This window comes from Dunckerocampus dactyliophorus, chromosome 1, assembly GCF_027744805.1.
Source record: "Dunckerocampus dactyliophorus isolate RoL2022-P2 chromosome 1, RoL_Ddac_1.1, whole genome shotgun sequence".
NCBI classification, from domain to species: domain Eukaryota; kingdom Metazoa; phylum Chordata; class Actinopteri; order Syngnathiformes; family Syngnathidae; genus Dunckerocampus; species Dunckerocampus dactyliophorus.
Window position 1 is genome coordinate 51,681,275 of NC_072819.1, and position 24,404 is coordinate 51,705,678.

The following is a 24,404-nucleotide window of genomic DNA, read 5'->3' on the forward strand; positions in this document are numbered from 1 at the left end:
TCCACGTGCCGTAGAAAATGAATGGGTGTATATACAGGACAAACTAAACTAGTAAAATGTTCCACAGATAGTTAGACGTACAACACTGTTTAGTACCAACAGGGGGAGCGCTCTAGTCCTTCCTTGGCTCTCGGGTGGAAAGAAGTCAGTAGAGTATTATAGTATTACTTTACATGATGAGTGATCATGTGGTGGCAAAGAGTGTAAGCAGTCCTTTCACAAACGACACGATCTCGTTCCCTCCGAGTTTGGACTCGCCATAGACGCGATCTACGAAGGAGATGGGAACCTAACAGGAAAAAATAAATAATGTATTTTTACAAGTTGAATTTTCCATAAAGAATGTTACATTTTTGGAAAATAGTGAGACTCCAACATGAGATTCATCTAACTTTCAATACTTGATTGAACTGATCACAAAAATATGGAATCCAAAATCCAAGTGCATACATAGAAAGAGATGCTACACTATGCTAGTACTACTGGTGATGCTGGTGGCATGGCAAAGATGCACCATGTTGCACATTTCTGTGTGTGTGTGCGTGTCACCTCTCCAATGGTGTAGTTGAGCTGTCTGGCTCGGACGATCATCTCCATTTGGAAGACGTAACCTTTGGACACGCAGCGCTCCACCAGACTCTCCAGGGCGTTCTTCTTGTACAGTCTGATGGACGAAGAAAAGCAACAACATGTCGTCTAATACAAGAGCTGCATCAAAAAGCTCATAAAGCTCAGTTTGCTTTGCCACTGGCAGACGTATTAGTGCACACCATCAAATGACATGGCATCTGTGAAGCTGGAGGTGCAATTCGCATTTGTGGAGAATACACCTGACCTGAAGCTGCCGGTGAGGTCAGATGCACCAGGCCTCAGCAGCACTTGAGTCAGGAAGTTGGCGCCTCGGCTGAGAGAAAAAGAAACACCACAGCTTGGGAACCGTGAGGCATAATTACTCATACTGTATACCAGTGCCACCAACCTTTTCCAGCCCAAACGTTTGTGAAAGCCAAGAAACGTAGGCTGACTTATTAGCACACAATAACAATCATCATCAGCTTTGTAGCCTCAACAAAACATGATACATTTCTCAAGTCAATCAGTATTTCATTGACTGGGGGAACTTCATTACCATAACCTTATAAAAGTATTCCTATTATCACCTTTGTTTAACGCATTCACTCCCTGCCATTTTACAAAAGACAACCCTTAACTCTAAACCCTAACCCTAACCCTCCTAACCCTAAACCCTAACCCTCCTAATCCTAAACCCTAACCTTCCTAACCCTAAACCCTAACCTAAATCCTAACCCTAAACCCTAACCTTTTGGAGTGATCTTTCAAGGCACACAGATGATTGTGTTCTATGCCTATAGAAACATGGACCCTACCAAGCAAACATTAGACTCCCGTCTTTCATCAGAAAAAAGTGTTTGTTTCTACTTTTTGCGTTCTTTAGTAGTCTGCAGTAGAACATAGGTACATTTCAGGGAAATATCAGTTCCCAGCTAAAACAGGGAGAAAAGCATCTCTTTGTGAAAAGATACATTTCAAGCATAACTTTCACTTTGACACAAATATGTTTTGCTTTTGTGACAGCTCAGATATCTAAACATCTATACCAACATAAACAACACAAAAACCAACAAAATATCAATGTATTTAAAAATATAACACCATCAACTATTTACAGTGTTCACATTTGGACCCAACAGCGTGTGTGAAAATGTCTCTACAACACGTAACATTCTGCACCATACACTTCTCCACGCTCCACTTCCTCCTTGCTGTGGAGTGTGTTTTTATATGCAAAAGATCCGTGCTTTTATCAAATGCACTTCTTCCAGCTTGTGGCGTTTTTATGGCTTAAAACAGCGATATCTTTTAGCATGCACTTGCATCATCACCTCTTTCTGTCTCTCGTGCAAAAAAAGGTACAAAGTTATAATTACGTCTTTGGTACTGAATCATTTAATAAGGTACAAGGTCTTGCTCAGTGGCTATATCAGTTATTGTTTACATTGAAATCAAACACTCTTGTGTTTACTGATTTCAATGTGGACACTGGGCTAGATCATCAGATTGTTCTACGACATGACTTGCTTGATTCTCAGTGCAATGACTTGGGACTATACATAGGTATATTTAGCAGCTCTCCTTGTGTGGCTCTTTGTTGGGGTTGGGAGCGTGGCATCAGCTCAGTGAGCAAAGTACAACTCTATCTGACTTGATGGCTTCCCGTGGCGGGCAAGCTATGCTGGTTGGGGCTAGGGGGAGTGTTGCTGCAGCTGGAGGCGCCCGATGCGTTACAACAGTGAGCCTTAACAATCCACGTTTCCGCAGCTGGAGGATTTATTTTGGGGGTGCTCGTCACGCAACACCTACTGCTTGCGGGGTGAGCTGGTGTGGTGTGTGCTGGTACTTCCAGCACTGCGCTCAGGGCTGGGCCTGGAGAGCGGCAAGGTGTATTGGCCGTGTTCAGGGGTCATAATGCGTGCCTGTTGTCGGGGGATGGCGCTGATGTGATCATGCATGTATTTTTCCTAATATTTTTGCAATTGACCTGCAAATTCCCAAAGATAGACTAGTCCATGGCAATCAATGAGTTGGTGACTCCTGCTGTGTATGTTACGTTACCTGATGAGCTTCCTGCGCAGGTCCCAACCGTAGACGCCGCCGTTGCCTCGATAACGAGTGCCAGACACCAAATCGTAATCACCCTCCTTCTGCTTCCTGGACACAAAAGATGAAGAGTAACAGTGGATCAAGTACCAGAACATGCTGCTGACATTGTGATAAGAAGTGAGAAAGAAATTGAAGACTTACTTGATAAATTCTGGGATGAATTTGGGCTGAAATGTAAAGAGCGTCTCAATGAAATCTCTTGATACCTCACAGCAAATGAACTCGGTATCCTGGTTTGCACACACTCACGTGATGGGAGAGATCAGCATCCATGATAATGATGAAGTTTCCGCTGGCGTGCTTCATGCCGTGGATGTAAGCAGTGCCTTTTTATTGTAATTAATATCCAAATGTTCTCATGAATATTTCAAACTGGTACACTTGAGCTGATGCACTACAAAGCATTTATTTTGTTGATGCTTCTGAACTCACCGAGCCCCAATTTCGACGCTCGTGGTCGTAGAAGCTTGAAGATTAAATGAGAATAATGTTAAATAATCATCCAAGCAATCAATTTGTAGTAACAAAACATCATCAAACCAAAAACTTACAATTTTGTCCTCTCCATAGATTGTTTGCAGTTGCTCCGCCACCTCTAATGTCCCGTCGGGGCTTCCGTCGTCAATGATAATAATCTCGTATTTGTGGCCACTAGTATTTCCAAGCAAAGCGAATAGTTAGCTATAGTTTGTAAACATAACACTTTAGCTTGGTAAGATGTGTAATATGTAGAACAAACTCAACTTTAATAAAAAAAATCTACCACGACATGGCTTGAGGTAAGTTAAGTGACACATCATCACTCCCTTGGTTTAAGCTAGTAGTTAGCGCCAGCTGAGTTGCTCTGCTCGTTCACACCAACTCACCTTTCATCGAAATATTTCACCAAAAGCCACACAATCAATGGAAGATTTTCCCTCTCGTTGTAAGTGGGCAACAATACTGAATATTTATCCCCGTCGTTTTGCTTCGCGCGTGTACTTTTTCTGCTCGCCATAGCGTCACCGCTGTCTACCTTGTCCGCTACTGCACTTCGCTATATCAGCGACGATAATGAACTTCCTATATTGTACTTTCAGAATAATCTACCGTAATGTTTATGCGCAAGATTTTGTAATTTCTAATTTATTTTCTCGAAACATTGACACCAGTCATATCATGGGGATCAATTTAATTACAATGCGGGACGTAGTATTTTAATCGGACCCAAGGAGACGATCTCTGTCGATTGCTATTAAATAGTTTGGCGTCGAACCGGAAACGAAAGAAAATTCTGCTTGACTTGATGAGGCGTTGTCATTACACAGCGTGAGCTTCCAAAATAGTATTACTGAGTGTGAGCTTCCAAAATAGACACTACTGGAAACAACGGTTTGTCGGACACGTTCTGTCATGGATCACAAATGCCGCCAATACTAACTGCATGATTGCCAACAATAGATTCGCGTTGTTATAAAGAACAAAATTATTGATAAATGTCTTTTGGTAATCCTGCGAGGGAAATAAATCATATATATCAAAAACATAAATAATAATACAACTCACTCACTCACTGTACTGCAAAAAAGATCTGTGAGGATAATTCATAATGCTAAGTATAGAGAACATACAAACCCTTTATTTTTAAAATCACAGATATTAAAATTCGCAGATTTAGTACACTTTCAAACCGCTAGAATAATGTATAAAGTTAATAATAACTCGTTACCCAAAAATCTAATTAAGTATTTCTCAATCAGAGAGGAGAAATATGATCTTAGAGGAAAATTAAACCTAAAACATTTATATGCGAGAACAACGCTGAAAACCCACAGCATTTCCGTGTGTGGAATTAAATTATGGAACGGATTGAGTAAAGAACTCAAACAATGTACAGAGATGAGCAAATTCAAAAAACAATACAAGCAGTTGATGTTTGCTAAATACAAGGCAGAAGAGTCCTGATTGTTCTGTCAGGTTTGTTATTTTATTTTATTTTATTTTTTTTTAATTTAATTAAATTTTATTTTTTATTTATTTATTTTTATTTTTATTTTTTATGATTTTCTTTGTTGTGTTTAAAAAAAAAAAGAAAAAAAAGGAAAAAAAAGAAAAAGCTTTGTTCTTATTTATTTATTTATTTAGTATTGTCATCATTATTATCATTATTATGAATGTTCTTTCTTTTTTTGGGGGGAGGGCTATCTCACCGTTATCTATTATGTGTTATCCTGACTATCACTGAAAACATGACATGGAATGCAGGAAGTGAACAACATGTACTGTACAAGATGTAGATTGGAAGGGGGGTAGGATTAAATAAGCTTTGCTTCTTCCTACTCCTTTTGGACATGTGGAACTGTCAAAGAATGATTCACGAGATGTATTCCATTGTAACCTTCATGTTCAAATAAACTAAACCAAACCAAACCAAACCAAACTTTTATTATTCCAGTTGAAACATAAGTAAAAAAGGATGAAGATACTTACAAAAGCACATAGATGAATAACTATACAGTCAACATAATGTGTGTGTGTGTGTGTATATATATATATATATAGTCATGTACAACATACTCAGTCATTTCTACCACGGATGGTAATATAAAAAGTTGACACCGTGGATTATGTGTTGTCATTGTTTTTGAGGCAGTTCAGGTTAGAGTAGAAAAGGAAAAGGGCATACAATACAGTGCATGACAGAAGAAGGGGTTTCAGTGCGAACATGGTGTATAAAACTGATGAAGTGGGAAGATACGGTATTTATTGAACAGCAGCACTATTCCTTATTGAAACCATACACCTCCACCTGATCCTTGGAATATGACAGATGGTCCTTCTGCTTTTATTTTGCTTGCGAGCGCTGCATCAGTCCAACAGCTTCTTCACTCAGGCTGCACTGGGCTCCAGCCAACTCAAACGCTTGCTTTGAAATGGCCACTCATGGCTGGTAGCCATAGTACGGGTCTTCTGTGGCAAAGACGAGAGGGAAACAAACAGAGTTAGCAAGAACGGCAGCACCAGTGAAGGAGGGTTTCAGCTGCTGCAATGTAGTGCATGATATACTGCTCGCTCTTTTGCCTTACTCAACACGAAAAGAGGAAATAACAGGACATTTGATGGACAGAAGTGTGCTGGTGACACGCTATTTGCTCCAAAAGAAGTGACTTTACATGAGATGGCAGGTGTGAGAGCATGCAACCTGTCTGCTGAGGAGCTCTGTGGCAGCCTCCACTGCTGTCACACACTCCAGGAGGTCCCATCTCTCCCGGTTGGCCAGGAGGTCCGTTGATCCCTGGGGGTCCCGGCTTACCATCTTCTCCTTTGGGACCCTGGGTTCCTACCTTGGACTCACCTGGGGGACCTGCAGACACACACAGAGCACACACCACATTGTAAGGAGGCACAGCACGCACAATATGTATAATACTGAGGGAACGTAAACGCTACCTGCGTAACCTTTCACCCCTGAAGGCCCCTGGACGTTAACCCCCGCATCACCTTTCACCCCTGGCATTCCGGGTCTTCCTGTACAGCACAAAGACACATTGCTGAGCGGTTAGCATCCTGCAGCTTTGTCTGCATGCACTTTCAAACGTTGGTTGGAGAGGTAAGGCCATCTGGATACGGATAAACATGGTGGTTATTGTCCTGCCGGTGTTGAATGCACCTCGCTGCAAGTGTTATTGGTGGATCAGGAGAAAGAGTTCATCAAGACAAGTGACATGAGCTCTACTGGTGGCTTTCATGAAACTTCAAAGAAATCCTTAAAATCAAAATCCGGGCACAGTAAAAAAAATTGTCCATGTTGGCAGGTGTGCTATTCCAACATTGGTTGTGTTGTGAAATGTACTTGTTGATAAATGAGCATGTGGTCAAAGAACTTTCCTTTCCACTTTGTCACAAAATCATGTCTCAATTTAAAAATGGACTCCTTCATCCTCTGTCCAATGATTGCATGCTAACATGGGATCCATCTTTGCTCTTGAATGGAATGTCTGTCGTGAAATAGTTCAAGTGTTTACGTTTGAGCATCTCAACAATGACCCTCAGTAATTGACTGAACAGTCAGGACACAACCTTGTTCTCCAGGATAGCCAGGTCTGCCAGGTCTCCCTCTGGGGCCAACGTTCCCTTGGTTCCCCCTGGTGCCCGGCGGGCCCCTCGGACCCGGTATTCCCGGCTCCCCAGGGGGACTAGCAGGCTCCTCCACAGGAGTCTTCTTACGGCTCATCTCACTGATCAACATGTCCATCTTCAACACCTCCTCTGACAAACACATCAGCAAAAACAGCAATTATTATTATTATCAGTATGATTATTAGTATTAAACCAGAGCTGTCAATCGATTCAAATACTTAACGGCGATTCATTGCATTTTGTCCATAGGAATAATTTGTAACTATAATAAGTACGATAGCGATATATCAATCATATCAATTTTGGAAATTATTACTATTATTATTTTATTTTTATTATATAATTTTTTATTATTATTTTATTCAAAAAATAATACAGTTAGAAAGCCCCTGTTTTTGCATGTTTAATGCGAGCGTTGTTTTGTCTCACTTTGTTTGATGGTCCTTGAACGCAACTTTGTCCCAAGCTGCACAGATACACTACTATACTGTATTTGTACCTTTTGTACCTCTTTCACCTCATATTTGCTCCCAAACGCTGGTACTGTGTGGGAATGCATCAAGGTAAGACCTGGTGACCTTACTGAGTGCTAATGTGCACATTTGTTCTCCAGGCTTGTGCTGGTGGATGGTGGTGCTGTATTCATTTAGTGCTCTTCATTTGATGTTGTTCCTCTCTGACTTTTACACAATATATCATCCATCCATTAGGGTTGTGGGGCTATGCTGGAGCCTATCCCAGCTGACTTCAGGCAGGCGGGGTACACCCTGGACTGGTGTCCAGCCAATGGCAGGGCACATATAGACAAACACTCACATTCAAGTGGACGTACAGTATTATAGTAGTACAGGCGATGTATTATCATAATAATGCATGCTAATAGTGGAATAGCAGGTACTGTGAATGAGTTGTTGACAGGCCTCAGTGACGATGTGGAAGATGGCAGCCATGGATTGAGGTTCTCCCTGTAAAAGACCAAAACCTGCAAGAAGGACGAGGAGAAGGAATGTAATCATGTATACTAGTACACAATACTACCTTCTCTCCTTGCTCCCCTTTACTCCCTGGAAGACCCTGTACATAACACACACGTGTAAATACACACAACACACACGTGGCTGATGTTTGTCCCGCTCATCTTACCGTAGGCCCCACGAGTCCAACGTAACCTCTCTCTCCAGTGGGTCCTGGGTGTCCTGGCATGCCTTGGAAACCCTGGAAAAGAAACATACTCGCTGTCAAATACCTCCACAGCGGAACCTCATTTGGGTCTTGCTCTTCCTAGCATCAGGTCTCTAGACTGGTTAACTGGTAGATTGGTAGACTGCTAGACTGGTTAACTGGTAGACTGCTAGACTGGTAAACTGGTAGACTGGTGGACGAGGTCACCCAGGTGGTGGGTCGACTGGGGGGGGTGAAGGCCCTGTGATGCCCTCCCCCAAGCCTAGCTCCAGGGCCAGCACCAAAATCACCACCAATAAAGATGGAGTATCTTCACAAAGAAATCAAGTATTTTCCAACAAGGGGGAGGCACGGCTCAGGTGGGAGCGTGGTCGTCTCCCGACCTGAAGGTTGGGGGTTCGATCCACCGTCCTCCCATGATCGTGTTGAAGTGCCCTTGGGCAAGATACTGAACCACCAGTTGCGTCATCAGTAGGTGTCCAAGCGCTTTGAAAAAGAGCCTTCCTAAATTCATCCTGGTGAAATGTTAGCATCATTATAAGAATATTATCACACGAACAATCTTACGTGAAGAAGACTGTCATATTATGTAGTAAAGGTGTACTGTGCAGTCAGTTGTTGGCGATGACGTGGTAGTACATGACGTTTACTAGCGTAGGTTGGATGAGGGTCTTACTCTGGGACCAGTGGGGCCAGTGGGACCCATGTTGCCCTCAACACCTCGTATGCCCTGCAGACACGTTGCAGCCAGATAATCACGGTCATAATCATTATTCATCACTCAACTTCACTGATCAAGACCAGGACATGCAGGACACATTGACTTCTCACCTTGGGACCCGGGGGGCCCTCATTCCCCTTTGGGCCTGGAGGTCCTGGTACACCCTACAGCCAAAGACCCAGAGAGCAAGTTCATGTTTGGATCAATTTAGGGAACTCTGCAATCATGCCACCTGAAGTCCAGGTCTTCCAGCGTCCCCCTTTTGGCCTCTTTCCCCAGGTGGCCCCTAAGAGCAGGCTGACATTAGCCGTCTTTCCCAGCATCCGACACCAAAGTCTGCTCCTACTCACTGCTTTGCCTTGCACCGCCATCCCCCTGGGCCCTCTGCTGCCCACCGCTCCAACACCGCCCTCAAGTCCACTCTTCCCTGGAGGTCCCATCTCCCCCTGCACCAACGCAACATCTCATTCTTCAGCAGTGCTCCTGACTCGACAACACTGAAGTCCTGATATTCCAAAACCTCACTTCACACGAGCCAAGTTACAATATGACAAAAACGGATGCATTTTGGCACGAATGAAGAGCAGGAAGCAAACACTTCGGAATGAGGATAATGAGAATATGAAAGTACTTGCAGTATGTTGGTGGTACATTGGCGTTATTTACCTTGTGACCTTGCTCACCCTTCTCTCCTTTCACACCACGGGGGCCGGCCTTGCCCTGACAGCAAAGACATACCACCATGACTCGCACTTGACTCGCACTTTTCCATGTACGACTTTACCCTTGTACCGCACTGGTGAGGACATACAGGCGGGCCCACGGAACCGGCAGCTCCTGGAACCTCGGACGAACACAAACACGCGTAGGCTGCAGGTGGACAACTTTCTTCATCTCTCTGACAAAAAACACAGCACTACATACTTTACTGTACTACCTTTACATCACCTCTAAAATACTACCTAACTGTACTACCTTTACATCACCTCTAAAATACTACCTACCTGTACTACCTTTACATCAGCTCTAAAATACTACCTATTTGTACTACCCTACAATACTACGTACCTACTTGTAGTACCTGACATTACTACCTACTTGTACTACCTTTACAGCACACATCACCTCAGAAATACTACCTACATGTACTACCCTTACATCACACATCACCTCAGAAATACTACCTACTTGTACTACCTTTACATCACACATCACCTCAGAAATACTACCTACTTGTACTACCCTTACATCACACATCACCTCAGAAATACTACCTACTTGTACTACCTTTACATCACACATCACCTCAGAAATACTACCTACTTGTACTACCCTTACATCACCTCTAAAATACTACCTATTTGTAGTACCTTACAGTACTAGCTACTTGTACTACCCTTATATCACCTCTAAAATACTACCTACTTGTAGTACCTTACAGTACTAGCTACTTGTACTACCTGTACATGACCTGTACATACATCCACTCTCCAAGTGTCCAATTCCCTGAGATCCATAGTGGAGTCTCATGCCTGTCTTACTGAACACTGACACCTAGTGGCCAATGCAGAACACTACATTCACAATTACAATGCTTCTTCTGCCTTGTGTTTGTATTTTAAATTGTTCAGTCATTTTGAAGCTTGAAAATGCTTCATTGATTCATTCGTTTTTGGAAAAGCTGCAGTATAGACATGTAATAAAGGTACCGACCCCTCCTGGCAGGTCACAGCAGGTGTCCTCTGCAGCCCACGTTGTGTTACACACCATCTCAAACGACTGCAGCTGGAACTGAAGACACACACACACACACACACAGGATGAAATGATGATCTTGTGTGTTGACACAATGGAAATGAGTCCAAAGTACCGGAGCAGATCCACTTTTGGGTCCTGTACTCCTCACCAGCTTCCCCAGCATCTCAAAGCCGTCGGTGGGTAGGTTGCCCAGAGGGCGGGCGGGCCTCTCGCCCACGTGCTGGCAATCCACAGACAAGGACACGCCCACCTGGCTGACTGACAAGTGCAGCTGCCAATCACAGAGAAGATGAGCCCACCGACGTCTCCCCACGAGAAATATCTGAGCTGCTTCTGTACTCTGAGTACTACTATTGCTAGTGTACTACTCAAAGTATGTGGTTTTATTTATCGAGTACGTGTGACACAGGATGTGTAAGTGTAGTACTTCCTCTTGTACTACTTGCTGTGTAATGTCTGACCTTATGGAAGCTACCGTAGAAGATCCTGTGCACCTGCGGCTGCTCAAAGCTCAGCTCCTGCACTTCTCCTCTGTAATCCAGACTGAAGTAGACAAGATGTTTCCTGGAGGCTGCACACACACGCACGCACAAACACCCCACCCACCACACACACATGCACACGCACACACACAATATGCATAATGGGCCATGTAAAAAACATACACTTCCAAATCCAAATCAACTTTCTTCTCTTGCTTCTTGTTGTGTTTTTTATGTCACAAGCAAGACGGAGCCGCCTGTGAGTGTTTTGAGATGGGGAGGGGCCATAGAAGGACCCGCTGCTGGGTGAGAAGAGTGACATGTGCTTTGCTACGTGTTCTTCCTGCCATCTACTGTACGGACTTGGAACTACAAGCTGCATTCATGAAGAACTCACGATCCAGCACCACACCCATCTTGGGCTGGAAGTGGTGATCAGTGAGCTGCCATAGGGCGAAGGGTTCTGTGGGCGTGTCCCGCAGCAAACGGAAGGTGATGCTGATGGTGTGTTCGGGAGAGAAGCCCGCAGGGTGGATGAACCTGGAGGACACATTGAAGACATCCAAGTCATCTCAGACATGTTCTTCCCACACCAGACCTCAGGTCAGCAAGGAAGGATGGCTTTTTCTTTGGCTTTCTTTGCTCACACTTACTGAAGTCAAGGATTCATCATACGTATGTCTCCTTACCTAGTGCCACATTTCATAGTATTGCTTTCTACGGTGCTGAGCTTCTTTTTACACTTGCATAACAAGAAGGAACGTCAGGTGTGACACCTTCATTAGCTGTTGTTTTTACGTCGGAGTGGTTCACTTATTTGTACACTTTAATGGCAGAGGACGTTTCTTGAGAGGTTCCTTGTAGGTTCCTGGCAGGTTCATGCACCTAGCAGGTTCTTTGCAGGTTCCTGTGCAGGTTCTTTCCAGGTTTGCTGTGTAGCAGGTAAGAAGATAAAGCGGCTGGTGACTCACTTGGTACTCTGTGTCAGCTGGATGTCTGGGTACAAAGTGTAGGTGGGCAGCATGTTGAAGACAAAAGGCTCGGCAGAGACGCCCTCCACGGACGAGTGATCTTTAGGGGTCAGGCCGAAAGCTTCCATCATGTCAAAGCCTGGAGAACAAGCGTCACAGGAGCGTTAGCACCAGTGGAGGAGGAGCCAATGATGTTCATTGTCTTCAGAGAGCCTGGCCTTTAACGATGTTGTTTCTGATGGTGACCTCAGGACACACTGTGGACACAAGAGGACAGTGTTGGGACCTTCTTGGCGTTTGTTATCAGATGATGCTGATGATGACGATGGTCACCTTGGTTGTGGGCAGGGTACAGGCGAGGGTTGAGTGGAATTTGAGCCGGGACGAGAGCTGGCAGACAAGCAGGTGTTGTCATGTCAGGTGGAGTACATACAGTACTAACATGCAGTATTTGATGTAGGATTTATACTTCATACAAACACACCACCAGCAGCTCACACGCACATGGACGCACCTGTTGGATGAAGAATGGAGACGGCGGCGCCCTCTGCTGAGCTGAGAAGCGAGTGCACGCTGATGCGGTAAAGCGTGTGCGGCTGCAGCTGCCTGAAACACTGACTGCTGACGCTCGGGTCCACCCTTTCCTCCAGCGTGGCTTTATCTGCAGGCGGTGGCAGAACACACTCATGAAGGATCCACCGTGATGCCACCTTCTGTCTTTACCTTTGGCCGACTGAAGAACAACGCGGTAGCCGTCCACCACCGGCAGGGGTCTCCAGGACACACAGATACTGGAGTGGTCTGAGCGCACCACGCTCACGCTGCTGACTCGCAGGCTGGCTGCAGAAAGACAAGAGCATGTGTGATATGTCTGGAGGATGGATGAAACATCTGCTGGAGATGTTATGTTGACCCACTGGTTTTTCCCTGAGCTGAAGCACTGCCCCCCTCTTTGTTGCGGTACTCTGCAGTGACCAGGATGCTGTATCTCGTGTCTGGCCTTAAGGAGTCCAGCACCACCTGCTTTTCTCCACCGGGGACCAACACCTGCACACGACACCCCCATCAGGTCCCGTTTACCAGACAAAGCACTGATGTGAGGTCCCGTTAAAAGCCGGCTTACAGCGCCGTCCTGGTGGTCGCCGCCTGTCAGTGCGGCATACGAAACACGATACTGCAGGACATGAGCGTTGGGCGGGACCCAGCTGACCGTGAAGCTGACCGGCGTCTCCTCTGAGATGGACACGCTGGACGGACCTCCTCCAGACGCTGCGGGACGAAGACATTTATCACCATCACTCCACTACAGCAGGGTCCAAAGACTGGCCTGCAGCTGCTTTATGATTGGCCCACTGGCACATTCTAAAAATAGATCTGAACTCAGAACAAATGGACAAAGAAGCAGTAATTGTACAGGAATTAAGTCAAAACATTAAGATCAAAAATGGGTAATCTAACGAGAAAAAGGTTTCATTTTATGGGAATAACATCACAAAATTATGGGAATAACATCACAATATTATGGGAATAAAGTCATAATATGATGGGAATAAAGTCATGATATTATGGGAATAAAGTCATAATATTATGGGAATAAAGTCATAATATTATGGGAATAAAGTCATGATATTATGGGAATAAAGTCATATTACAAAAAGAAAATGTAACAAGATTATTTAAGAAGAAAGATGAAGTATTTGGGAAAACAACAAGCAAAAAGGGAAAAAGAGCAGAGAGTGAAGATGGTATTACCAGCAGGCTAGAGTACATGACAAAGATCCTAGCATGTGTATCAACCATAATAATGGAATAAGTGCTTTGTGTTTCAGTGCACGGTCCTGGCTGGAAGGGTGGGGGTCTGGTGTAGCAGATGCTGTGTAGTGTTGACGTTGTTCTTTACAGTGTTTGTCAACAAAAGCCTTTCCATTCGAATGGAGACGTCACGAGGAGACGACGGCCTCGTCGTACGCGATGACTCACTCGTGCTGTAGCGCACGGCCACAGCTTCACTTTGAGCGCCGTCTCCGTACAGCGCCGACAGAGAGATCTGGTACTCCTCATCGTCCTCCACGCCCTCCAGGATGGCACCTTCACTCTCTCCACTCACCGTCAGCTGGAAAACACACAAGCAACATGCTGACCATCGCCTGCCTGGCTTTGAAGCTTCACTCGGGGTACAGCAAGGGAACATAAAAGCACTTAGCTTTGTGGAAAGGATTGTTGGATCAAAACTCCAAGAAATGAATGCATTGAGTCACATCGTCACCTCTTTTTACATCTCATGGTCTTTGATTAGTTGATTGTTCAATGACAACTTTTCCTCATATTGCAGCTCTAATCACGTCATCATGAAAAGGAAAAAAATGATTTGTGACAGTAAGTACTTCACACGTAGTCAAGTTTCTTATTGGTTGACATGGAGTGTTAATAGCTCATAGCCCTGCCCCCATCTCTAGGGAACAAGGGTTAGGGTTAGGCTTCCATCTTATCCGTGCATCTTTGTTTCTGTATTTCAAGAGGCTGCTCCCAAGCAGGAGACTTTAACCACGGAAGAGGCTTTTCAAGCTCTGGCTCCGCCTTGGCACTATCACGAGCCAACGTCTGGCCTGAGTAGATGCTTCAACACTTCCTGGAGCTCACACTGAATGTGCACCGCTTACCAAAGCTTCAAGAACGTCAAGATGTGATTAGGAATACACTCCTCACCCGAGCAGCTGAAGAATGTGAAGAAGGTACATTTAGCACTTTAGGAGGTTCAAAGTAGAGCTTCAAAATGCAAAAGGAAGAAATAAAAAGCAATAAGAAGTCTTCAAGGGGAATAAGCTGTTCATCAAAAGTTGAAGAGCACAGTCTTTAAAGGCAAAATGTTGGATTGAATGTGATTTGGTGTCGCCATGATGGCAAAGGCAAAAAGCTTTCTCTCTTTGAAGGCGGTGGGATTGTTGAGCTGCACTAGCATGGCTTCTCTTTCGTCACTTCAAACTTCTGAAAAACATCCTGAGGCTCATGGAGCAAAAGGGTCAGGTCGTCGACCCAAAAAGATGTCAGCCGAGGGTCCCACTGGCTGTCCGTCAAGGCACGGGACCATCCTCGGCCCAAATGAAGGTCGCCACTGGCGCCGAGTGCGGTTCAATAGCCATCAGACGCCATCTGCCACAGAAGGCTTTTCAGAAGAAAAAACATTTTGTCTCCTCCTCCACAAAATTACCTGTGAAAAGTCCAAATATTGTGCAAAAAAAAGGACGAATAAAGTTGATATATAAAAAAACAGAAAAAATGGAAAAAAAAACTGCTGTAATTTTACGAGAATAAAGTGAAAATATGAAGAGAAAAAAGTCGTTGTGTAGGGAGAAAAATTCACAGTTTTAAGAGAACAAAGTCACACGAGGAAGAATCGTCAGCACTTCGGCAGCACTGAGATGAAATATTAAAGAAAAACATTTTTTGTGATAAAAAACAATCAAAATAAATAAAAGTTGTCATTTTTTAAAAAATGAGTCATAATATTAAAAAGGAACATTTATGAAAAATACTGAAAAAATTTAAAATACTTGCAAAACAAAAAAAAAAAGCAAAAATGGGAAAAAAGAGCAGTAATTTACAAAAAAATTAAGTAAAAATATTAATAGAAAAAAATTAAAACAAGAAAAGGTCATAACTTTACAAGAAGAACATAATATGATAAGAAAAGTGTTTTTTGTAGCATAAAGTTGGAATATTAAAGAAAAGAGCACCAATGGGACATTGAAAGGTGGAAGTTTTATTCCCTTGATGCTCCTGATGGCTTCCAGCCTTACTGGCAGGACAAGGAGATCCCACCTGAGATGGTTTCCACCAGCATGATCCTTCAGTGGAACAATGGAGCTTCAGGTTGTGCAGGGGCATCAAACGGTAGTCGGCCATGGGGAGATGTCGCAGGGGGCGTCCCTCATGACTGAAGTCTGTGTGGTGATGACCGGCTTTTTCAGCAGGACAACGCTGCACTTCACAAAGAGGAATAAGCTCACTCTTTTGGACCGTCCCGCATGTTCCCCTCATCTAGATCCAGTGGAGAACATTTGAGGATGGATTTACACAAATGGACATGAGTTCCAGACAGTGAAGCAACACCCCCACTAGCCTCCTGGAAACACTGGCATCACGCACGCCCAAAGCCCACCTCATGAACAAGACTGGTGCAGCTACTCATGACTGAGTCCTTCTTATTTCTACTTTGGGGGGGGGGGTTTCAATATATTTTTGTATGGTCTTAAACTTTGATGAGCTGATGAAGAGCCTATTTCACTTGAATGCTTCTTTACAATAAATTGCGTTTTTGGCTCACTCCCATTTCTTGTTTGTGCATTTTGAATTTCTACTTAGAACCTGCTTTAGATCCACCAGAGTGAAACGTACATCCTTCACATTCCCCTTGTACTGAAAAGGGTTTGGGTTCTGGAACCAAAGTCCTCAAGAGGGACTGGACCTTCTTCTATTTACTCTGGGGGTGCTGCAGAGGTGTGGGCTTATTAAGAGCCCCCCGGCTAGGTGCCTCCGTGTTGGAGTCATCCCCAGTGAACAAGGGGGTCATTTCCCTCCTCCGTTGTTCTCCTGGGAGACTTCCACATCCATGTCGGCCTGGAAGGGCCTGATTGGGAGGACCGGCCTCCCCCATCTGAACCCATGCGAACCAGTTTGTCCACAACAGACACCATGTTCCAACATCAGGATGTCCACAAGTGCACCTGGCACCAGGACACCCTGGGCTGCAGGTCTATGATGGACTTTGTAGTCGTATCAGCACACCTACAGGACGTCCAAGTGGGCATGCGGGTGAGGGGCTGAGCTGTCAACTGATCACCACCTGGTGGTGATTTGGGTTAGATGGCGGGGGAGGATGCTGGACAGACCTGGGACACCCAAACATGTAGTGAGGGTGTGCTGGGAACGTCTGGCAGATTCTCCCATTCATCGAGTTTTAAACTCTCACTTCCGGCAGCTTCGCCTGCATCCTGGGGGAGGACGAGGACATGGAGTCGGAATGGGCCATATTCCGTGCCTCCATTGTTGAGGCAGCCGATCGGAGCTGCGGCCGCAAGGTGGTCGGTGCCAGTTGTGGCGGTAAGCACCAAACCCGAAGGTGGACACCAGAGGTCAGGACAGCCATTAAGCTGAAGAAGGAGTCCTATCGAGCATGGATGGCTTGTGGGCAGCTGATAGGTACCGGCAGGACAAGCGACACGCGACTTCGGCGGTGGTCGAGGCAAAATCTTGGGTGTTAAAGGAGTTCGGTGAGGCCATGGAACACGACTTTCGGTCGTCCTTGAAAAGGTTTCAGCAAACTGTCCGACACCTCAGAAAGTGTGTCCGGGGCCTGCTGACCTCCACTGAGGATATAGTCAGATGGTGGAAGGAACACTTGGAGGCTCTTCTCAATCCCACTGACACAGAGGAAGCACAGTCAAAGGACACGAACGCAGACATTTCCATCACCGTGGCTGAGGTATCTGGGGAAGTCAAAACGCTGCTGCTCCTTCAGTTGAGGAGCCAGTTGAGGTGGCTCGGGCATCTAGTCCGGATGCCTCCCTGGCGAGGTGTTCCGGGCATGCCTGGTTGGGAGAAGGCCCCGTGGCATACCTAGGACGCGCTGGAGGGATTATGTCTCACAGCTGGCCTGGGGACGCCTTGGTATCCTCCTGGAGGAGCTGGAGGAGGTGGTCGGGGACCGGGAAGTCTAGAATTCTCTACTGAGTCTGCTGCCCCCGTGACCCAGACCAGGATAAGCATAAGAATATGGATGGATGGATGGATGGTGGATGGATAGATGGTGGATGGATGGATGGATGGATGGATGGATGGATGGATGGATGGATGGATGGTGGATGGATGGATGCATGGATGGTGGATGGATGGATGGATGGATGGATGGATGGTGGATGGATGGGTGGATAAATGCATGCATGGATGGGTGGATGGATGGATGGATGGTGGATGGATGGATGGATGCATGGATGGGTGGATGGATGGATGGTGGATGGATGATGGATGGTGGATGGATGGATGGATGGATGGATGCATGAATGGATGGATGGATGGATGGATGGTGGATGGATGGATGGATGGATGCATGGATGGATGGATGGTGGATGGATGGATGGATGGATGGATGTACATGTACTGTATTGTATGGCCGTCCCTCACCTGTCTCAAGTGGCCTCCACTGAGGGAGATCCACTTAATGAGGTAGGAGATGACGTCATCTGCGGCAGCCTGCCAGCGTACTGTGATGTCACTGCTGGAGAAGTTGGTCACCCTCAGGTCTGACGGGGAGGGCACCTTCACTGCATGGGACAAGGCAAGGTGAAGAACGAGCGCACACATTGGTCGTGTGAGCTGTCAGGTGTCTTACAGGTGCTGACGTTACTGGTGAGGGCTGCAGAAAGGCCTTGTGGGTAGCGAGACTGGACCGACACACGATATCTGGACAGTGAAGACAGGTTTTGCACCAGCACCGAGTTCTGTCCTGATACCTCCACCTGCAAGAATGACAAAAACAACAAAAAACTAAAGTGAGAACACAAAACCCAAACACAGTCGTCCCTCACCACTTCACACTTCAATTGCACAGCTTGGCTCTATTATGGTTCTTCAAAAAGATATGAATTCATAAATCATTGCTGTTGCTGGGTTCAACAGTCAAAAATATGTCAGCAAATTCTATGTATCAGGGGCCTAATAAGCATTTTCAAGCTTATAAATAGCTACATGAAGTCAAATACAAATGTAAGGCTGTCACAGAAAACACTCAAAAATGTTGTGATGATATGTAGTACCATACACTGGTCCCTAGGGGTCAGTAATGTTACATTGATGACACAATAACTACAGGAGGAAGTCCTGCACAGAACAGGAAGTACACAAAGAAAAACAAGGAACTCTCCCAATGCTAATGTGTGTCAATATTTGTGTCTTATTTTCTCTTACTATATTGGCTAATAGGAGTGTGACAGTGATATAGGGGTGTTATTTCATGTCCAGAGGGCTCTAATCATGTTAAAAAGTGTATTTAGAAGGTGGTAAACAGGTTTTCTATGTCTTATTCTCTCTTATTATGTCTACTATACTGGGTAATAGGAGTGTGATGGTGATATAGGGGTGTTATTTCATGTCGTATTTTGAAGGTGTTAAGCAGGTTTTCTTTGCTGTAACTACCAAGATATTCCATGAATAAATAAGGAATCCCGCTTGGTGAAAGCTGAGTTATCACGTGGGGTCTGGTCTCATAAGTGAGGGATTACTGTAAGAACGTGTAACAGTAAATGTACAGTACTACCGTAAATACTCTCATTTTCGTTTACTTGGACTTTTCCAAGTACTGACTGGAAGGTTAAACGTGGAAAGTGCAGTATTTCTCATACATTAATTTTTACGTAGATTTGGTGCTACCCCTGCTAATGACCGCATTATAAAGCTCGTAGTTCTACCTCCATACAGTAGATGGCAGGGTAAGTCTGCTTCTTCGTACATACCTGCTCTGCCAGAGAAGAAGAAGAGGTAGCAGAAGAGACAATGTGAATATTAGATTTAGAGAGTATTCAGACCCGTCTTTTTCAAAAAAGCCACACAGAATCAGCAGAAGCGATGTGAAACATGTGAAAGCGCATGCAGAGCTAGATCAAGCTCATGGAAACAATAGAAGGTTGCCTTCTGCCACAGCTGTTATGAACAGTGCTGTTTGACCCTGGTGCTAATTAGAGCCCCCGCTGGTAACCGGGGGCCAGGCAGACGGTGAGGTTCATTGATGAAGAGACCTGCTTGACTTCACTGCCGTGGTTGGTGCTGTAGGTGACGGTGTGTCCAGGAACCTCCATGTCTCCAGGAAGCCAGCTCACCCTCAGAGTGCTGTGGGTCACCACCGGGAAGTGCAAGCCCACCGGCGCAGGAAGAGGAACTAGACAGGAGGAGGAAAGCACGATCAGCTTCCATGGAGCAACATCCAATGAGAAGCAGCCTTACAGGTGCTGGCCACAGCAGTGACGGGATCGCTGGAGTCTTCATGGTAGAGGGCGTACAGTGTGACAGAGTAGTCCGTGGCAGGAAGCAAGCCGCTCAGCTCCAACACTGTCTTCTCAGCACCGAGCTTCTCCTACACCCAGAGGAGGACATACTGGACGTATGAATGACCAAGCAAAGCTCAGTGCTAAATAACCCGCCATGGGGCCAAAGAACAGTACCAGTGGGAGTGTTGTTACATGACTGTTGTGTGTTGCATGCTGCATGAAAAACTCTTGCAATCTCATCTTCTCCTTCCTTGCACAGTGGTCATGATTTGGGCTTCTCACCTCTTTGGCATCATCGGGCTCACCGTGGTCGAGGGCTGAGTAGAGGACCAGGTACTCTGTGGCCCCGGACGCCGCACTCCAGCTCACTCGCAGCGCATTGTAGGAGGACGGCGTCACCTCCAGGCTGCTGGGCGTGGCCAGTGGTACTGAGGCGAGAGGGAAACATCAGCATCCAGGGAAGTACGCTACAGGACGTGCAGCCATGTCAGCCTCACGTGTGGTGACAGTTCCTCTGAGGGCCAGGCCGACGTGGTCTTCGTACACGGGGAAAATGGACACGTGATACAGCGTCTCAGAGGCGAGGCCTTGCAGCTGCACTGACGACTGGGAGCCAGCCAACACCACCTGAGGAGCAGCGAATGTAACATAGAAATAGAACTCATGAGATTTCTCGCTAACGAACGGGCAAAGTCAAGTCTCTGACCTCCTGAGGACTTTGTCCCTCCGCGCTGTGGTAAACCACCCGGTACTGTTGGACTGGCTCAGTGGGGTTGCTCCAATGTAGCCTCACTTCTCCGGGGCCCAGCTCAGAAAAGCGGAGCTCAGTGGGACTCGGGTAAGAGATAGCTGGTTCTACTGTGGGCTCTGGTTCTACGTCTGGAGCTACAACACATGCATTCAAAGTCCACAAGGAGCGTTTGTCTTGTGTCGTCAGAAAAGTGTCAGGTTATTTTTTGAAAGGACAAGACACGATTTGATTTTCTATTTATTAGGGCTGGAAAAAATGGCACCTTAAAGGAAATGTGCACTTTGTTTTGGAATGTTGCCCATCATCCACAACCCTGACACATGAATACACACATCTTTTAGTTTTGGGGAACTTTGATGTCACATAGCAACATAGAAAGGAACGCTACAGCTAGCGTCCAAAACAAAAACACAGCAGCAGTGGCGGCAGCTCCCAAATGTAGCGTTACCTTTGGCTAGTGTGTGGTGAAGCTAGTCGCTAGCCAGCTAGTAGCTAGCCGCTGTGGTGTGGCGAGGTGTCACTAGTGTAGTTCTTGCGTGTAACAATGTTAATAACAATAATAACCTGCAGCTCACATTACTTGGAGGAGGAATAGGTGCGTCCCATTACATGCATTCTTACCTGCCTCTTTTATCTGTTTTATATCTTTAGAAAGCACAAAAAGGAGAAAGACGTGCGTTCATGTCTCACATAAGGACTGTGGCTGATGGGCAACATTCCAAACAAAGTGCACTTTTCCTACGTCTTAATGTGGAAGCACGTTTAATTATGCTTGCAAGCCCCAGAAAATACATCTGCCCTCAGTATGTCAAGTTTGGTGGTGGCATTGAACGCAACCCCTCATGGCTCATGGTAACACACGTAAAGGGTGATTCATACGTTGTGCTGCTGTTAAAGAGACCAGTTGGCACAGTTTGCATGCCCGTTTGTTTATTTCTCATTTCTGGTTTTCATGCCCTTATTTTGGTACACTTCCTGTTTTGTTCTGTTGAGTTTTCTGCTGCCTTTACCTTCCTGTTTATGTGCCCCGGTGCTATTTAGTTTGGCTGCTAGCTTTTACCTGGGTTGGCTCATTGTGCGTGTTTTTGCTCAGTCTAGGTTCTTTTTTCTGTTCTGCAACCTTCTTTACTAGTAAATACTTTTGCCTTCACTTCACTTTATTACACCAGAACGTGACGCCGGTGTTTGGTGTGACGTGTGTGCTGAGTGTTAGCATGGTTGGGCTGTTCAGTTCATTTGGAGATGCTAATACACGCAACATCTACAGTGTGTAATCCTGTCCTGTCACTTTGTGTTCCTAAAATACAGAAAGGGCACATTTCACACGTGCACATGCTGATTCATCATAATGGATGCGTTTGCTCTAATATACAGTATATTAATATATATGCACAAAGTGTTACAACTTTCTTCGTGGATGTTGAAATTTACAAACTTTTGCCTCCAGTAGAAACAACCACTGGGTTACTATTTTCATGAAAACTAGATCAGGGGTGTCCAAAGGGCGGCCCGGGGGCCACTTTCACATTTCATATACCAGTGCTAAAGAAAGAAAAGAACAGAGGCTGAAATGATCATAAAAAGGGTTTTACGCTTTCTGATGCCGTGATCTTCTATGCGCCCACACAGGATGTGAACCAGTCGGGCCACCAGTTTGCCGAGCAAAGGGAAGTCGTTGACGTTGTAGACGTTCAGGTCCACTGGCTCAGATGCTACGTGCCTCAGCTCAGCTTCATCTGCATTCTTAACACCTACGTCACCACAGGTACACGTATCACGCTTGGGGGTTTGGCATAACAACAGTTTTTGAAAAGGAGCGACATGCACGTATGAACAACAACACTCTGCAGGGGGGCATAAGAAACACAAGCCACAGTGCAGAGGAGGAACACATGCTGACTGAAGTAAAGAAATCCCAGACGTCTGCAGGAAAGAGGAGAAATGAAGGATGCATTCTCCCCGGCTACTTCAGGCTAGTTGGTAGACATTAGGGGCGTTTACACTGGCACGCACTTTGGTGTGCCAAAGGTGTGCCAGTGAGTAAACTGGTGTGAAGTTTGTGTGAACTGTGCAGAGCTGCGTGCCGGGGCGCAAAGAAAACTGGAAAATGTTCCAAATTTGAGGCACTCATCATTTCCATGAGCTAGTTGTGAAAGCAACGTGAACGCCACGTGCACACGTCTCGTTCACGTTCACTTTTCCATCACCGCTTGGAGTCTTTTCTGTAGCCTGTTGGACCTTCCTTGTGATCGTCTGTCAGCTGCCTCTTTATTGCATCCTTCCTGCTCGTTGCACATTCCTTATCTGCAGTTGCAAGCCTTTCTTTTTGTCATGAGCTTCTTCTTGGATGTGCTTTGCAAATAGAGGAACTGATGAAGCTCTGGGGTGATGCCTGCTGGTGCGTGGGGTCACATGGGACACAATGGGACCACAAAATGCCAGGACTGCTTCACGGATGTGGGAAGTGGTGGTGGCAATGGGTGTGTACCGTTGTTGTGCACTGGACGTGAACACCACTGTGGTCTCCCCAGCGGTGTCTCCAACATGTCCTGAGTCTTCCCCGTGTCCTCCCACCTCCCCAGGGAGCCACCTCAACTGGCTCCTCCCCATGTGAAGGAGCAGAAACTCCTTTTAGCTGCTCGTATCGTCCATCTCCTTCTTTCGGTCACCACCCAAAGCTCATGACCATAGGTGGGGGGTTGGAGAGCTTTGCATTCGGATTCAGCTCCCTGATCCATCCTTCCCTCACTCGTGAACAAGACCCTGACGTACTTGAACTCCTCAACTTGGGGCAGGACCTCATCCCCGACCCGGAGATGGCACTCTACCCTTTTCCAGGCAAGAACCATTGACTCGGACTTGGAGGTGCTGATATGACAACATCCATCCATCCATCCATTTTCTATACCGCTTCATCCTCATTAGGGTCGCGGGGGCATGCTGGAGCCTATCCCAGCTGACTTCGGGCGACAGGCGGGGTACACCCTGGACTGGTCGCCAGCCAATCGCAGGGATATGACAACAATAATAATAATAATAATTATTATTATTCTGACATGTAATTTGTCCAAATGAAGCCAGGTTGGTGCATCCAGCTCCAAAGTGAGCTCCAGCATGGACATTTATCCTAAGGATGATGCTGATGATGGCACGAGGACATGAGCATCAAAACAAAGTCAAAGAATGAGTGGATGAGAGCTAAGCTAGTCTGTCTTCAGCAGTCATGCATGTACACAACGCAAATCTCACCTACAGCGATGATCTCCACACCGGCGCTCTTCAGTTGCTTGGCGGCCGCTACGGCGTCATCCTGAGATTTGCCGTCTGTCAGGAGCACCAGGAAAAAGGGCGTGTCCGCCCTGGCGCCTGCCTCGGCCCTCATGTTCTCCTCCATGACATGAAGCAGCGCCTGGCCTACGTGTGAAAGCACGTTTCGTTATGTTACAGAACACACGCGCCGCTTGCTTTCAGGGTCACATGATTTGGGTTAAAAGCTACCTAGCAAACAGGAAGCAAGTTGTAAAGCTAGGAGAATACACGTCTGGGAGTTGAAATACTACGTGTGGAGTACCCCAGGGTACTGTTCAAGTTGTACATCAATGACATTAGTCAAGTAACAAAGGGCTTAAAGTTGGTATTATTTGCGGATGATACCACTGCCTTTTGTTGTGGGGAAAACACACAAGAACTCATGAAAAA

At 45.9% G+C, this 24,404-nt stretch overlaps 2 protein-coding genes across 6 annotated transcripts in view; both read right to left on the reverse strand.

Moving 5' to 3' along the window:
* Positions 1-143: 143 nt before the first annotated feature.
* On the reverse strand, positions 144-3,914 carry dpm1 (dolichyl-phosphate mannosyltransferase subunit 1, catalytic). 2 transcript variants are annotated; one of them, XM_054768135.1, is made up of 9 exons: positions 3,549-3,914; positions 3,234-3,333; positions 3,115-3,148; positions 2,932-3,008; positions 2,824-2,849; positions 2,635-2,730; positions 771-904; positions 550-664; positions 144-289 (listed from the first exon to the last, which is right to left on the reverse strand). In XM_054768135.1, exons 1-8 carry the CDS (start codon positions 3,677-3,679, stop codon positions 588-590), a joined length of 675 nt encoding a protein of 224 aa, XP_054624110.1. In that variant the 5' UTR covers positions 3,680-3,914; the 3' UTR covers positions 144-289; positions 550-587. The 2 variants fall into 2 exon arrangements, with proteins under 2 accessions (XP_054624110.1, XP_054624024.1); XM_054768049.1 differs by having other exon boundaries at positions 836-904; positions 3,549-3,743.
* Positions 3,915-4,765: 851 nt separating this feature from the next.
* The window catches only part of LOC129174397 (collagen alpha-1(XIV) chain), a 42,484-nt gene continuing 22,845 nt past the window's right edge, over positions 4,766-24,404 (reverse strand). The window contains exons 9-42 of one of the 4 annotated variants that reach the window (XM_054766602.1): positions 23,955-24,119; positions 22,298-22,456; positions 20,661-20,839; positions 20,452-20,581; positions 20,237-20,382; positions 19,911-20,040; positions 19,706-19,845; positions 18,304-18,430; positions 18,096-18,235; positions 13,896-14,028; positions 13,039-13,184; positions 12,833-12,962; positions 12,639-12,755; positions 12,430-12,576; positions 12,249-12,305; positions 12,134-12,172; positions 11,916-12,054; positions 11,342-11,484; positions 10,924-11,033; positions 10,575-10,733; positions 10,418-10,495; positions 9,516-9,602; positions 9,371-9,424; positions 9,055-9,150; positions 8,937-8,990; positions 8,815-8,868; positions 8,660-8,713; positions 7,945-8,016; positions 7,840-7,875; positions 7,700-7,766; positions 6,742-6,930; positions 6,112-6,189; positions 5,864-6,025; positions 4,766-5,628 (exon numbers count right to left, since the gene is read on the reverse strand). In XM_054766602.1, coding sequence (XP_054622577.1) covers positions 5,603-5,628; positions 5,864-6,025; positions 6,112-6,189; positions 6,742-6,930; positions 7,700-7,766; positions 7,840-7,875; positions 7,945-8,016; positions 8,660-8,713; positions 8,815-8,868; positions 8,937-8,990; positions 9,055-9,150; positions 9,371-9,424; positions 9,516-9,602; positions 10,418-10,495; positions 10,575-10,733; positions 10,924-11,033; positions 11,342-11,484; positions 11,916-12,054; positions 12,134-12,172; positions 12,249-12,305; positions 12,430-12,576; positions 12,639-12,755; positions 12,833-12,962; positions 13,039-13,184; positions 13,896-14,028; positions 18,096-18,235; positions 18,304-18,430; positions 19,706-19,845; positions 19,911-20,040; positions 20,237-20,382; positions 20,452-20,581; positions 20,661-20,839; positions 22,298-22,456; positions 23,955-24,119 — 3,743 coding nt within the window. In that variant the 3' untranslated portion in view covers positions 4,766-5,602. Of the gene's footprint in view, positions 5,632-5,863; positions 6,026-6,111; positions 6,190-6,741; positions 6,931-7,699; positions 7,767-7,839; positions 7,876-7,944; positions 8,017-8,542; positions 8,714-8,814; positions 8,869-8,936; positions 8,991-9,054; positions 9,151-9,370; positions 9,425-9,515; positions 9,603-10,417; positions 10,496-10,574; positions 10,734-10,923; positions 11,034-11,341; positions 11,485-11,915; positions 12,055-12,133; positions 12,173-12,248; positions 12,306-12,429; positions 12,577-12,638; positions 12,756-12,832; positions 12,963-13,038; positions 13,185-13,895; positions 14,029-18,095; positions 18,236-18,303; positions 18,431-19,705; positions 19,846-19,910; positions 20,041-20,236; positions 20,383-20,451; positions 20,582-20,660; positions 20,840-22,297; positions 22,457-23,954; positions 24,120-24,404 lie in introns of those variants that run through there. The other 3 variants (XM_054766509.1, XR_008569474.1, XR_008569476.1) reach the window with 3 other exon arrangements.